Source organism: Mauremys mutica, chromosome 1 (assembly GCF_020497125.1).
Source record: "Mauremys mutica isolate MM-2020 ecotype Southern chromosome 1, ASM2049712v1, whole genome shotgun sequence".
NCBI classification, from domain to species: Eukaryota; Metazoa; Chordata; order Testudines; family Geoemydidae; genus Mauremys; species Mauremys mutica.
Window position 1 is genome coordinate 54,580,961 of NC_059072.1, and position 14,805 is coordinate 54,595,765.

General features: G+C 38.6%; 1 protein-coding gene across 1 annotated transcript in view; it reads left to right on the forward strand.

Moving 5' to 3' along the window:
- The window catches only part of CNTN1 (contactin 1), a 254,857-nt gene that overhangs the window by 109,245 nt on the left and 130,807 nt on the right, over positions 1–14,805 (forward strand). The window contains exons 5-8 of the mRNA XM_044996278.1: positions 5,727–5,822; positions 9,051–9,260; positions 11,117–11,213; positions 11,395–11,576. Coding sequence (XP_044852213.1) covers positions 5,727–5,822; positions 9,051–9,260; positions 11,117–11,213; positions 11,395–11,576 — 585 coding nt within the window. The remainder of the gene's footprint in view (positions 1–5,726; positions 5,823–9,050; positions 9,261–11,116; positions 11,214–11,394; positions 11,577–14,805) is intronic.

The window sequence follows — 14,805 nt, forward strand, 5'->3', positions numbered from 1 at the left end:
TAATTTCCCCCTTAAAATTATGTTATCCTGGAAATATTTTGTACATTCAAAACACAGGGTGAAATCTGTCCTTGTGCAGAGATCCTGCATAAGGCCCTATGGACTGCTTCATTTTCATATTAAGGGCTTAGGCAAGACAAGGGCTCCATAGGCCTTGTGATAGCTCTCTGCACAGGGCAGTATTTCACTTTTAGTGAATAATATCACCCGTTTAAGAGGTTTAATGTAAACCCCATGTAAAAAAAATCTGGCTGGAGGGTTTCTGTCTCCCCCCCCCAAACCTATTTTCCCTGTTGGATGGGAATGTACTTTGTCGAGCACTTCCCCCCACCTTAGGAATCCTGAGTGATACCTGATATCACAAAGGAAGGACACACCTCTAGGGAAGAGTTTTTCCTCAGCATAGCCAGCAGAGAAAAAAACTCCTCCTTCCTGAAAACTGCTTGAAACTTGCCTTTTCCTCAAGCTGCCTGTCCAAGCAACAAGAACGAAAATATACTTCTAACAAAGCCTGCTGGAAAACTAAATTGCCTCCAGCCAACCTGGCTGAAACTGTAAACTGCCTCTGCTCTGAGTTGCTGTACTCAGCAGCCCAGCTGAAAGGCTGCTGCTAACAATACCCCTGAGAAAAATCTGGTCTATTCCTCAGGGATTTGTGTTGTCCTGTCTTCTGATCCTTTCAAAAGACACAGGGAGAAAAAAAACCTGGCTGGAGGGTTTCTCTCTGCAACCCCCAAACCTGCTTTTCCTGTTGGATGGGAATGTACTTTGGCGAGCACTTCCCCCCACCTTAGGAATCCTGAGTGATATCTCGTCTCACAATGGACGAAAGTACTGTAACAGAAAGCCCTGCAAAAACTGAAAATACTTGTAACCCTGAAACTGCCTCAGAGTGCCTCTGGTAGAAAAGCCTTGCCTCTCTCTCTGGGTCCGAAACACCACTGCCACCATGTCAGGGGTCTACCCTCACTTGAAACTGGGCGGTTTCAAAGTGAGGACCCGCATGTCTTCCCCCCACCCCAAAATCCTAGGGTAGGTCTCCTTCAAGCTGCCACCACTCGGTCGATTACGTGGGCCGAGACACCCCTGTTTCCCCCCTTGGGAACACAGATCAATTCACAGAGGAGGAACCTTCCCCCTCCCCCCTCTCTCCAGCCTGCTCTGGAGACAGAGGTGCCTGGATTCAAACGCCTTGAATCTCACACACACAGGGAAGCAGCCCACTTCCCCCTCCCCTTCCCCTGAATTTCCCCAAGGGAAGGAATTAACCAAGTCCAAAGAAAAGAAAAGAATTTATTAAAGAATAAAAAGAAAAATACAGAATCTCTATGAGCCCAAGCTGGACACTCATAGGGTATAACCTTATCAATCTCTGGAGAGAATCCCCTCTCCCCCTTTTCTCAGTAAAAGCAATATCAGCAAACAGGAATAAAGCATTTCCTTTAGCAAACACACAATTGCAAATATAGAAATCAAATCATAAGACTAATTCGCCTTTCTAATTAATACTCACTATTAATTAGTAGAAACTACTCCAGGAGAACTTGGAGACATGACTGTCTTCTGTTAAAACCAAAACCAGTTCTCACCCAGACAAAGGCTTCCCTCCACAGAGATTTGAAAAAATCTTATCTCTGATTGGTCCTCTGGTCAGGTGGTCACCAGGTACTACATGTTAACCCTTTACAGGTAAAACAGACCTTAACCCTTAACTATCTGTTTATGACATGTAATGTTTTGTGAAAGTAAATTTAATATTATGGGACCAAAGATTTAAAAGTGAAGCCAGACTCATGGATTTTCACATAAGTCTGGATGCAAGTGTGGTCTGTATTTTAAATAGAAATATTCCACAGTACGTTTTCTAGCAGAAACGCAAGGCTGCATTAGCGTTTCTCTGTAGTGAAGGTGAATTTAGCCGGTAGGCATACTTTCCCACTGAGATCCAAGGAGTGGCCTGCATTCCAGTAATTCACACTGCAGATGCCTGTGGCTGCAGACTTGGAGTGGAGCACTTTAAAGAGGTGTAAGCCGCAGCCCTGGACTGGCCAGAGCAGCCCCAGTCCCTCTCCCTTTAACCGGTTAAACAATATGATTTTAATCATTTAAACGGTTAACTTTTTAAACGAATTTACATCTCTAGTTTATACCAGGGATGCTGAGCTTTGTAAGCAAACGTTCAAATGCTAACAATAGGGATGAATGAAAAAAAAATGGAAACCAAAATATGCCAGGAAACTGCTGAAAATCTGTTGTTTTTTTTTTTAAAAAAGCATTAAAACTTTGTTGTCTCTTGTTTCCTTTGTTCTATTATTTCCCCTTCCCCTGTCTCCCTATAGGTCAGCAAAGCTCTTCTCCCTCCCCACCACCACAATAACTGTGAAATACTTCTGTTTCAAAACCATATTTGGCATAGAGCTTGTTCAAAAATGCTAAAAATAATTGTGAAAAACTTTTTAATTTTTTTCATTGACTTGCCCGTTCTATAAAATAAAAAAAAATCGGTGAAATTCAAAAAATGTTCAATATTTGTACTTGGGAGAAAAGGGAAGAAATTTTCATAGTGAAGACAACCATCTTAAATTCAATTAAATAAAAATTGTAATTGGGACAAAATCCAAGCTGGCTTCTTAGGAAGGTGGGGGGGGGGAACTGAAAAGTCCAATCCTACAAACATTGGCAAAAATATCATTGATCTCAGTGGGGCTGAATTGGGTCTCCAGGAGAGAAATGAATCAAAGGTTTGAAAGTAGTTTTTAAAAAGATTTTCACTGTCAGCTGTTACCACACACATACACACGCATACTTGCATGTGCGCACGTACACTCACAACAACTTCCTTTGCTTTGTGGAATTTTCTTCTTTGATGTAAAATGTTGGTGCTTTTTTGGTTTATGCTGATGGGAGTCAGAAGCTGAACCACCTCCTTTTTGGTGGAAAGTGGATTGAAAATTGTAATAACAGGAGCCAAATCATAGCAGAGGGACTGTAGTAGCCAAACAGAGCAAGCCAAGACATTTCCATAATCACTGTACAGTTATAACTGTAAAGTAATTATACAAATTCTTGCACTCTGGTTAATAAAGGATATCTTCCAATTAGAGTTCAAGGATTCACATTCTTTATAATTACTGAGTAATAACGATAGTCATTATGCAAATCAGACACTCAGAGCCAATCAGCATTCAGAGCATTTCATAAGTGGGAAGAAACTGTGCAGTTATAGATCAGTAATTGTACAGACATCTCTGTTCACTCTGGCACAGACTGTTCTATTTCAGTAAAAACCTAATTTATTTATTTTTACATTTAAATTGCCTGTTCTTTTCTATGCCTTTGAATTTGTGGTGATTATTCCTAAATTTCACAAATTTATACAAAACACGTCATAAATAAAAAGTCTAGACATAAAGTTAGGCATTTACATATTTTAACTCGAAATTATTAAAGTAAATATTAAAGAAATGACAGCTAGATTTTTTTTTCTTTTCTCAAACCATACTTTGGCCATATTCAAAGTAGTAATCACTTTGTTTTATATTTTCCACTCATGGAGAGCACTAATAGTTTTTACAATCACTATAATAGGTTTACAACTGCAGTATGCCAAGATGAAAGAGGGAATGAAAAACAGTGGCAACCTCACAAGAAATTGTGAAATTTTAGAGCAAGGAAAAAAAACAGTTTGGGGGCATCATTCCATGTTGTGAAGTCAGAAGCAAATATCATGGCCAGCTGCTTGATAAGAGTAGTCCACTTTGACAAATGAAAGGCCTCTGTTTCATGCTCTAGGTGAATACATACATACATGCATTCCAAGCCATGCCAATTTAAGAATGTATGTCCTCCCTGGTTAGGATTTGGTGCTCTTGCTGCCGCGGCTTGGGTTCAATTCCTGATCTAAGAAATATACTTTAATAGGCAGCAGGTTTCAAACAAACAAAAGGAACACACAGAACAAACATAATTTTTCACACAACACACGGTCAACCTGTGGAACTCCTTGCCAGAGGATGTTATGAAGACCAAGACTATAACAGGGTTCAAAAAAGAACTAGCTAATTTCATGGAGAATAGGCCCATCAATGGCTATTAGCCAGGATGGGCAGGGATCGTGTCCCTAGCCTCTGTTTGCTAGAAGCTGGGAATAGGTGATGGGATGGATCACTTGATGATTATCTGTTCTATTCATTCCCTGTGGGGCACCTGGCATTGGCCACTGTTGGAAGACAAGATACTGGGCTAGATGGACCTTTGGTCTGACCCACAATGGCTGTTCTTATGTTCTTAACTAGCTCAGATTTCATTGCAAATCTAGTTTGTACCAATACAGAACCAACCATAAATAAGAATAATTGGTTGAATTAGTTGTGAGCTAGAAGGTGAATCAAGACAGTGTGGTGTTCAGACATTTGAAGAGATGCCCTGTTTATATATAAATCGCAGAGGTCTTTAGAGATTTCTTTTATGATGATTGTCCTACAAGCAGTCACTAAAAAGATCTGCTTCTCCTCTTACCCTATTATTTTGATGTCCCCCTGCTATATATACAGTATTTATTCTACTGTCTTCTCAGTTACAGTAGCTCATAAACCATGCTGATGTCCTTTTGTGTAAATGCGTATGCATCTCTATCCTAATTAGTCATTATTGTTTCTGCCTTGCTACTCATGAACTTAAGTTGTAGTTAGATCCTGGAACCAGAAACTTTTAGCAGCCTGGGGAAGAGTTGAAATAATCTGAATTTAGGTTGGCTGATTCCTTTGGCTTTTGATGGGAAGTGTATTGTGCACAGCTTTTAATACTTTATTGTTTATTTAGACTCCATCAGCTCTTAGAAGACCCATTCCGGATTCCTCCACTCCTATTATACTTTGTGCTATGCAAACACTTAGTAAAAGAGACAGTCTCTGCCCCAATCTAATTTGATAAGAGAGACGACAGTGAAAGTGACGCAAGTAGGGTAGCTATTGCCCAGCTTGTAGGTACCACCCTTAACATAAATAAATAAAATCTGCTGTCAGTAACTGACATGCAACCAAACCATCACTGTCTTATAATCGTGGCCACCATTATTGCAATACTACAGCCTGTAGAAGGATCTGATTCTTGGCCCTTCTACAGAAGACCCTTTGCACTGCTCCACTGGCACAAAGTGGTCATAGAGCTGTTTCAGCCAGCCAGCTGAGGATCCTCCAGCTGGCTTTGTGCCCCCATCTCAAAGCCCCTGGCATAGGATACATAGCTGGACCACTCTGCCGTCGAGCAGTCCTTAGCAGTTAGAATAGTCCATGAGGGAGGGACAGCCTGGTTCATCTTGGGGGAAGCCATGGGGATGCTCCAAGTTACAACAGGGATTGAGCTGGCCTCCTGGACAGCCCCTCATTTGGGGAAATGAAAGATTATCTGAAGTCACTTTTGCCCTACCCATCCTTGGGTTCTTGCTCTAAATGCAGCTCGCCTGGACCTGAGAATCAGAGCCAAAGTCAACTTTTTTTTTTTTTATCGGCAGTTGCAACTGCAGTGGTTAGAACAGGTAGAGTCATTACAGTTGGTGATGCTAGTATTAAAGCAAACAAAACAGGCTGTATGGCCCTGCACTTTGTCTCAAACATTGATGTATTTCTACATTCATCTCTAAAGGAATTGTATGTTTAAATCCGAATATAGAAAATAATCCTAAACACTGAAAAAAAACTTATATTGTCTCTATTTTTTAAATCTAGATCTTGATACGTTTCCACCCGAAGAACGCTATGAGGTGAAAGTTCGGGAGGGTATTGGAGCAGTGCTTCTTTGCGGGCCTCCTTACCATTACCCAGGTAATTCAACTGAAACTGCACCATTTTCAGTCTACATAGTATGGAAGGGATAGGATGTATATGTGTGATTAAGATATTTGCCATTTAAATCTAATAAATGGGATAAAGATACTGTTGGTATACACAGTGTAGTTTTAATTAAATATGCATTAAGAAAGGCAAGAAATTATTCCTTCTGATAGTTTTTTTTTTTAATCCTTTGGAGAGTGGACTGAGCCCTTCAAGGTAATGAACAAAGATTTCTGGAGACTGTTAATACTTCAATTAGTTAAAATTAAATAAAATCTCTGATTATATTTCTCTCCTCCCCCCGAAACCTATGGTCTTGCTTGCTTCATGGACATATGGAGAAAGGAGCTTTTTCTTGACTCATATGAGATGTAAATAAACAGCAGTAACTTTTTTCCCAGGCTCAAACCCACTAAATCAGTTTCAGGCAACATGTTTGTAGATGAACAGTGTATAGGACAAGGGAGAAATTTTCCCAGATGTACATACTATAATAGAGAAAAACACAATGCACACAAAACATTGCTGGTTTTTCTGGTCAATTTGTCTATAAACTATTAAAAGTGTATATAGTGATATGGAATAAACAATAAAGCAAGACTAATAGAAGCTGAGTGAAAATTATGTTGTAATGTGTATAACTAAGGCTTCAATTATATGGTGACAGCAATAAGGTACAAATTACTTTTAGAATTTACAAACTGTTTTTGAAATAACATTACTAAAAAGAAATCAAATAATTTACCTAGGTAAGTTGTGGAATCTCTGTCACTGGAGTTTTTTAAGAACAGGTTAGGTGAACACCTGGCAGGGGAGGTCTAGATAATGCTTAGTCCTGCCTCAGTATAGAGGATTGGACTAGATGGCCTATCGAGGTCCCTTCCAGTCCTACATTTCTATGATTCTATGAATTTGGGAGGAAGGATGGTCCATTACCTATGGCAGTAACCTGGGACTGGGCTCAGTTCCTTGCTCCACCACAGATTTCCTGTGTGACCTTGGGCAAATCACTTAACCTCCCTGTGCTTCAGTTCCTCATCTGTAATAGCATTTCCCTACCTCACGGGGTGAGGCACTCAGATACTACAATGACGGGCCAGATATCTACCTAAGATAAGACGATTCATCTCATCCCGTGGACACCATAGCACCTTGTATCAGGAAAATCAACCAAAATTTTCACAATTTGTTTGTTTCATCCTGATACCGTTGAAGTCAATAGGAGTTTTACCAGTGACCTCAGTAAGAGCAGGCTTTGACCCATTACATTTTAACTTCACTACATGGTGTCGTTTACTGTTCTAAGGAGATTATATATTGACATAATGCAAACAGAAGAAATATCTGGATATTTTCTTCTTGGTCTTAACATTTCCATCTGTCTATTTTACAATTTAACAATGTGTAATTCAAGTTTGACATGAATTTAACATTGAATCGTGTTTAATCTCTTTAATCTGGTACAGTAATTACCAATTCTGAGCTCAGCTTGCCACGTTAAAAGCTACAGCTGAAGGTCTGAAAGCAAGAAAATTTAAATTAACTCTGCAAACTCATTCTCTCAGATAGTAGTTAGACAATGATTTGGTATTAGAAGGCTAAATTATACTTCCTTTTAGGAAACTTGCTATTACTGCTAACTCCCCCCAAAATAGATATTCTCTAGCTGATAGAGAATTTATCATCAAGAAGGACATAGAGAACATGCAAAGTTTCTTGTTTTCCTAATATCGAGAGAATTAATTAGATCTGTTGAAGAAATATCAAAACAATTGTGTTTCTTCAAATAGTTACACTTTATTTATACAATAAATGATTGCTGAAGATCATGTCAAATTACAAAAGTTATCCTGCATTGAGTATATGCAAGGAGGTAGAAATAGCCATGTTCCAAGAGGTAATTATGGACTCGGGTACCTAATGTTAGGTGCTTAGGTCACAGATTTTGATGCTAGCTCCTAGTAAGTCAGCTGATGAGATGGTGCCTCAGAGGAAGTTCTCTGATCACTCCCATAATGGGCTAAGTCCCAGATTTGTAAAGGTTGTACTCCGGTCAGGGGCAGGCATTCCTCTGGTCTATTAGTGTTTTACCTTCCTCCCGAATCCCCCTTTGCCCTTCCTGACTAGTTGCTTGACCTTGCCAGATAAGGAGTCCAAGCAATTTGCAAGTGTGCGCTCATTCCCACCAGGCCCAGTAACACTTCAACTGCTCTTATTTATTTCCATCATACTAACAAACCCTTCTGGTTTAGGCAAAAAGCAACATTAACAGTGTCTGTCTTTGTTCTTAGTAAGAATCCCTTTGTTCACACATGTTAGTAAAAACATATATATATAACACTATCCAAAACCAAACAGGCAAGCAGAACTCATAGTACTATCTCAGGCAAAACTACAGGCCTGGATGCTACATTGGCACTAATACTCCTAACAGTGTTGCGGGACTGGGCACCTAATTCAGGGATTGCATTAAGCAACACACCCAAATGGCAGGCATTGCAAACACTAAGTGGATCTAGTCCCCTGTGTGGATCTAGTCCTGAATACCTATGATACTTTTGAAAATGAGATTTAGGTTCCTAAATCAGTTAGGCATTCAACATTGACTGGAGCGATGCCTAAATACCTTTAAAAATCATGGCCTAACCCAGTATCTTTGTTTTTTATCTGCGATTTTTCATGTAAGCCATCTTTAGATTTGTTTTATATCACCTGATATTTCGTATAACATTAAATGGAGTATTTTGAACTTCAGAAGCAAATAGATGGTATCTCACAGACATTCGTCTTAATTTGGTCATCTTAGCAGACAGTGCAACATTTTGATTTTAATATTTTGGTTTTAAGAATTGAAGTTGACCTTGTGAGGAGCTGGCAAACACATTTTGTCCCTCCCTACTTTCACTCCTCTAATTTGCTGCTCTGAGATATGTGTTCTTATTTCTTATGAGACTCCATCCTCCTAACTAAAAACTAAGGAACTGCTCATTAAAAGAAAGTAAATCTGTTAATAAACTAGTGGGTTTTCTAGGTTTTCTGATTAGCTTTATAGATCCCCCTTATTAATCCTTAAATGTTGCATACTCTGCAAAAAATCACTGTCTTTTACATTACTATAGATGATACTACAGAACATACTGTGGCTTGATTTGGTACAAGAAGCTGATACTATTACTCTTGGGTTTGCTAAATATTAACTAGAAAATATTTTCCTCCTAGATGATCTCAGTTATCGCTGGCTTCTAAATGAGTTCCCAGTTTTCATTACTTTGGACAAACGACGATTTGTGTCACAGACAAATGGCAATCTCTACATTGCAAATGTAGAAGCATCAGATAGAGGCAATTATTCATGTTTTGTGTCCAGTCCTTCAATCACAAAGAGTGTATTCAGCAAATTCATTCCACTTATTCCCCAGGCAGTAGACAGTAAGTATTTATGAGAAGTGTTCTGTTTGCATTTTGATTTTTGTCCCCATTTATTGCAGTATTTTTAGCTCTGAGATAAATCTTAAGGCAGTCAGTGAACTAGCATTTTGGTAGTTACTTCAGAGATATTATTTAAATGTTCCATATACAAAGGCCCAGATCATTCCCTCCTACAGGGAGGTTTCCTAGAGAGGAAACCTCCATGAAGATCCCCTCAGAGTCCCTTCTCTATCCTCAAGGTATGAGTTTTTCTCCCCCATCACCATCATGGAGTAGGCCACTGGATCTGTCCCAAAACCTGTCACATCTCCTGGCTTTGGCAGCCCTTGGAATCCCTGCTGGGGAGGTCGTGACTCCATGGAAAAGCTGAGGCAGCTCCTGGCAGCATTATGTTTTCTGGGAAATCCCCAAAGGCGTGGGAAACCCAGCCTCTTCTGGCCCACTCTCCCATGCCCTGCTACCTTCCGCTATGTGATGACTCTGGAATGGTATTGTAAAAGCCACTGACCTGCTCTTCCTGCAGGAGGGAGAGAAGATCTGTACTTGGTTATCGAGAGATCAAAGGCTTTGTATAGTAGTGCCAATCCCCTGAGCCTTCTCTTTGGCTTCATGTTACTAGATTTTTCACTGCCATTTCTTCAGCAAAGTTACGCATTTTCAATACTGTAAATACTGCCCTGCTTGCACTTTGGAATGTCCATCACTTGTCTTTCACCCACTCTTTGCTTGATGCAAGATTTAGTTTTAACAAAACTGCGCTCACTTGATCGGAGGGCACATATTTTTCATATTTTAAATTTTAAAGAATACACTAGATTGCTATTTCATATTTATTTACTTTACTATTTTAACAGAATGTTCACCACAGAATTTCCACATTTAGAGAGAACTTAGGATAAATACTCATGGTATGTGTGAGTGGTTCCTGTCCACGGAAAAACATGTTAATTGGCATTAGAACTACTGGATAACAATTAAATTAATAATCAATAAGTGCCATTTATTCACTAGTAGACAAACTATCAACGTTATGCCAGCCTGACTTGAGGCTGGTCTGGAAGAGGGAAGGAATCCGTCCCTTTCCTCAGACCATGGAGCAGCAGCAGAGTTGCTCTGTATTTTCAGAACTTCAGTAACCCTTGCGCTGTTAGATTTTTTCTCTTCTCTGTAACTGGTAACAGCCAGTGAATCTAGGTAGTTTCAGTTCAATTGATCCTGTCCCTACCAGTTCTTTGGCCCACATCCATACTGAGTTCTTCATCTGATAGCACAAGAGATGCTCCACAGAGCTCAGCTCACTGGTTGATGGGGGGTTCATGTGCCCACGTAGACTCCTGGCATTCCATCATTCCCTATTTCCCTGTTCAACAAAGCACAATAGTTCTGCTACTTCCAAGTACCTCTGTGCCTGCGGAAGAGAAGGGGATGACCTTAAAGTTCACAAAAATGAAAATGATTCTATCCACACTTGCTCTAAGGAAGCCACGGAGATAAGTTGACTTGGCTTTGATTGCCCCCAAAATATAGGAATGTTCTCTTTCTCTCATCTTTACAATCTACTGTTACACTTCAACATAAATTTAAATGTGTTTACACTACAGAATTGTGCTCTTGAATATATTAGCTATTAATCATCCAGTGAAAGATAATTCTTTTTTTTTAAGAACAATTCTGCCTTATTGTTAAAGTTGTTCAGTGTTATGTCAGACTTCATTGATAGCGGACATGGTGTCACATATCATAAAGAAAAATTCTCTCTGGATTTTTAAGATGTTTTCTTGAGCTCTAGAAGTTAAAATTGCTGTATTAATTTCTGTCACTGACTGGCTATGTCTGTGAATCTCTTTTAATGTTAGGATCTAAAGTATATCCAGCTGATATCAAGGTTAAGTTCACGGATACATATGCACTCCTGGGGCAAAATGTGACACTGGAATGTTTTGCACTTGGGAAGTAAGTATACTGTATTTTAATTTAGTTGTAGAATAATATATTGGCTTTCATATCTCATTGGGAGCAAAAGTTCAGGATATTTAACACAAAAACATTTCAGCAGCAAATACATTGCTGCATAACGTAAATTAATAACCAATTCCTAAACAGTGCTAACTTGTATTATTATGTCTTTTCAAAGCCCTGTTCCTGAGATTAGATGGAATAAGTATCTTGAACCCATGCCAGCAACTGCTGAGATAAGCATGTCTGGTGCAGTTCTCAAGATCTTAAATATTCAGTTTGAAGATGAAGGAACTTATGAATGTGAAGCTGAAAACTATAAAGGAAAAGATAAACATCAGGCAAGAGTTTATGTTCAAGGTAGATAAAGCATTTTAATTCTTCAAAAATTCTTATGTTGGGAAGCACCTGTGTTTTCACACTTGATATCCATGTTATCTAATTGCATCATTTTGACACACTGTTGTTTGAGTTAATGAAACGAAATCCAAAATTCATGCATTGTGAGACAACCATAAAAATGATGTATTAATTGAACAACTCCTCAATTTAATTCATTGTAATAGCTGTACTTACATCTTGAATGCAATATGCAGGAGTTTAAAATGACATAAATATGCATAGTGGAAGCTAATTTGCTTAATTGTAGAACAGTCGAATGTAAGAACTGCTAAGGGAAAAAAAGGTCACTAGGTTTATCACACTTTCTTGTTTACTAAGTCTGTCTGGCTCTCTTCACCCTTTCTGTCTCTTCTTCCTGACTACAATTTCTCTTTTATATACACACTTTCTAAAGATTTCTAAGGTCTCTTAAATGTCTATTTAATCCTAACTTCAGTGACATATTCTACTAATGTATATGAATGTTAATAATTCTTTTGAGCTTTCTCTACTTCACTTTTTCTAGATTTTAAATACCTTTGGGGGGGGGTTCCATTGGAGGCACATTTCCATTAAATCACTTCATTTTGTAAAAAAAATGAGTATCTTAGATCTCAATGGTGTTTGTTTTCATTCAACAATTGTTTTTATTTTTGTTCCTGTCATTTTGCACCATTGGCTTTCTCTTGTTCCAAACCATGACATGTCTATCATTCTATGTTTAGCACTCAGGAACTTAGTGCATCCTACTGCTAAAAGTGGAATGGGCCTGAGATAACCTGACTCTCACTGTCAGAGGGTCACCACTATTTCTTATACGTGATGATAATTAATATGACTTTTCTATTATTTGCACTTATACAGCGCAAGAATAAATGTAGGTGCATTTGGTTTTTGTTTGTTTCTTAAATGCCTTCTCTGTTTCCATGGAATGATTTCTGGGGAACAATAAGTAATGCATTCCTTGTTGTCTGCAACTCCAAATTGTTTACTTATATCTATTTTATAGTGCTACTAATCAGTTAATAGGTGGAATAACTGCAATCAAATAGGAACACAGTAGAGGTAACAAGTATTGTCTTTACATTCACTTGAGCAATCACGATGTCACATCCACTTCCCATTGTTTCCTCTATACAAATTGTTTACAGTTATTATGGTGCTCATGGGATAATTCCAAATATTCTGTGACTACCAATGTTTCTTACTTAAATTAGTTGATGCATTACTGATTTACAGTGTTACCTATGCTTGATGGCCTATGAATTACCCATGTAAGAAAACCTTCACTATAGTATTTCTTGAAATGTGCAGCATTCCTTGTGATTACAGTTACTGCAATTGGTATAGGACAATTCAACTCCCCTATAGTAAATTTGTATCTGCCCTTATGTTTCTGAGACTTCTGCATCTATGGGAAGAGGTGTTTATTCTTTTTTTCCCCATATTTTAATATGATTTTGTGCATTCATTCACCGTGTCAGAAGGAAAATTAGCTTTAGAAGAGAAGTCCATCAAAAACATGCCAGCACATGTTTTAGTGGGATAGCTCTGATATCAGGATTACATTGTCTTGAACTTTTCTGTTAAATGAAAGCTATATTCTTAAACTGACATTTCAAATTAAAATGTTCTCTTTCTGGAGACTATGGTCAGAGATGTAAAGCAGTCATTTGGGGATTGGTCCTGCTTTGAGCAGGGGGTTGGACTAGATGACCTCCTGAGGTCCCTTCCAACCCTGATATTCTATGATTCTATATTTGACCCAATATGCCTGCCTATACTATTTTTAAAAAATTAACTTTCTTTAACTTTATAAAAAATCTCCTAATTTGGAAGGGCAGGTAGGAGGGTGGAGGGGAATTACTATGACTTGGCCCACAGACTCTAAGTTTGCTATGATTAGTTATCTGTGCTGCAAATATGTGTATTTTAACTTTTTGTGAGGGCTTAGTGGGGAAATTATAGGGATATGTATTACAAATGTCTTGTAGGGTGTGTACACCCCCATATAGATGGGGTTGCATATACCTAGTTGCCCATTAGAACAAGGATCTCAAAAAGGAGGAAGTGGAAAAATGGGCATGCTTCCAGTAGGAAGAGCTTGCAGCAGTTCCAGGAAGCAATATGCAACTAGGAAAATGAAGGACTATCGTGCTTAAAAGAGATTTGATATGAAAAGCGTTGTTAATTTTCCCTATGGCTGAAGCAACCCATCTTGTTGCATCTACTAGATTCTGCACAGTACACTCAGCATGATCTTCTATAAATGAATATTTTCAAGAGGGCGAGTTAAAGATACATTTCCAGCCATAAGCCTGGATTCCTTCAATTGGGTTAAGCCAGATCCGTAGTATTAGCTTTGCATACTTTTTACGTTCATTATTTCATGATAGTTTGTGCATGCCTTTGGCTAAAATTTCAGCACAGTTTGTCACTCAGAATGACTTTCAGTTGACTGGCCTCATGTAACACTTCATGCCATCACTTGCAATTAGTATAGGAATTACTTTCTTGCACATTCTGCTATAGCTGACATGCACTGATGCTTGCAGTCTAAGAAGAAGAGTCTGATTTTTCCATGCAAATAAAACCTTGTGTGCACACTGCACATGAAAGCATGAACATATGTTTTGAGAAAAAGGAATAATCCTTAGTCCTGATATAACAATTGTAAACTGGACTGCTACACTTGTAGTGAACTGAATTTAAACATATATAATGGTACAGTCCATATAATTGTAGCAAACAATATTTTGCTAAGAGACACACAAGAGTAATTACAAATAAAAGAAAGAAATCTCTCTGCTCCTTCCCCATAAATTCTCAGCTCCTTCTTAAAGAATATATAAAGCAGTATGAGATGTAAAACACAGCACCATCAGTACAGTCAAAATACCTTTGTTTTGCTGCCTAAAACTAGGATCTAATATTAATGAATAGCAAAGTATTGTAATGATTCTTCTTTAAGCAATTGCACATGTCAGTTCCATTGCAGGTGTGCGTGTGCTTCATCCACAGTTGTCGGAGATTTTTCCTTCAGCAGTTCCCGTCAGGGCAGCATGAACTCCTGGTACCTCATGCCACTGCTCACAGGTATAAAGGGCTCCGCTGCCCCTAACACTCCCCCTCAGTTCCTTCCTACCACCCATGACGGTTATTGGAGCTGTGATCTTTGCATTTCAAAAATCTTCCCTCACCTTGTTTA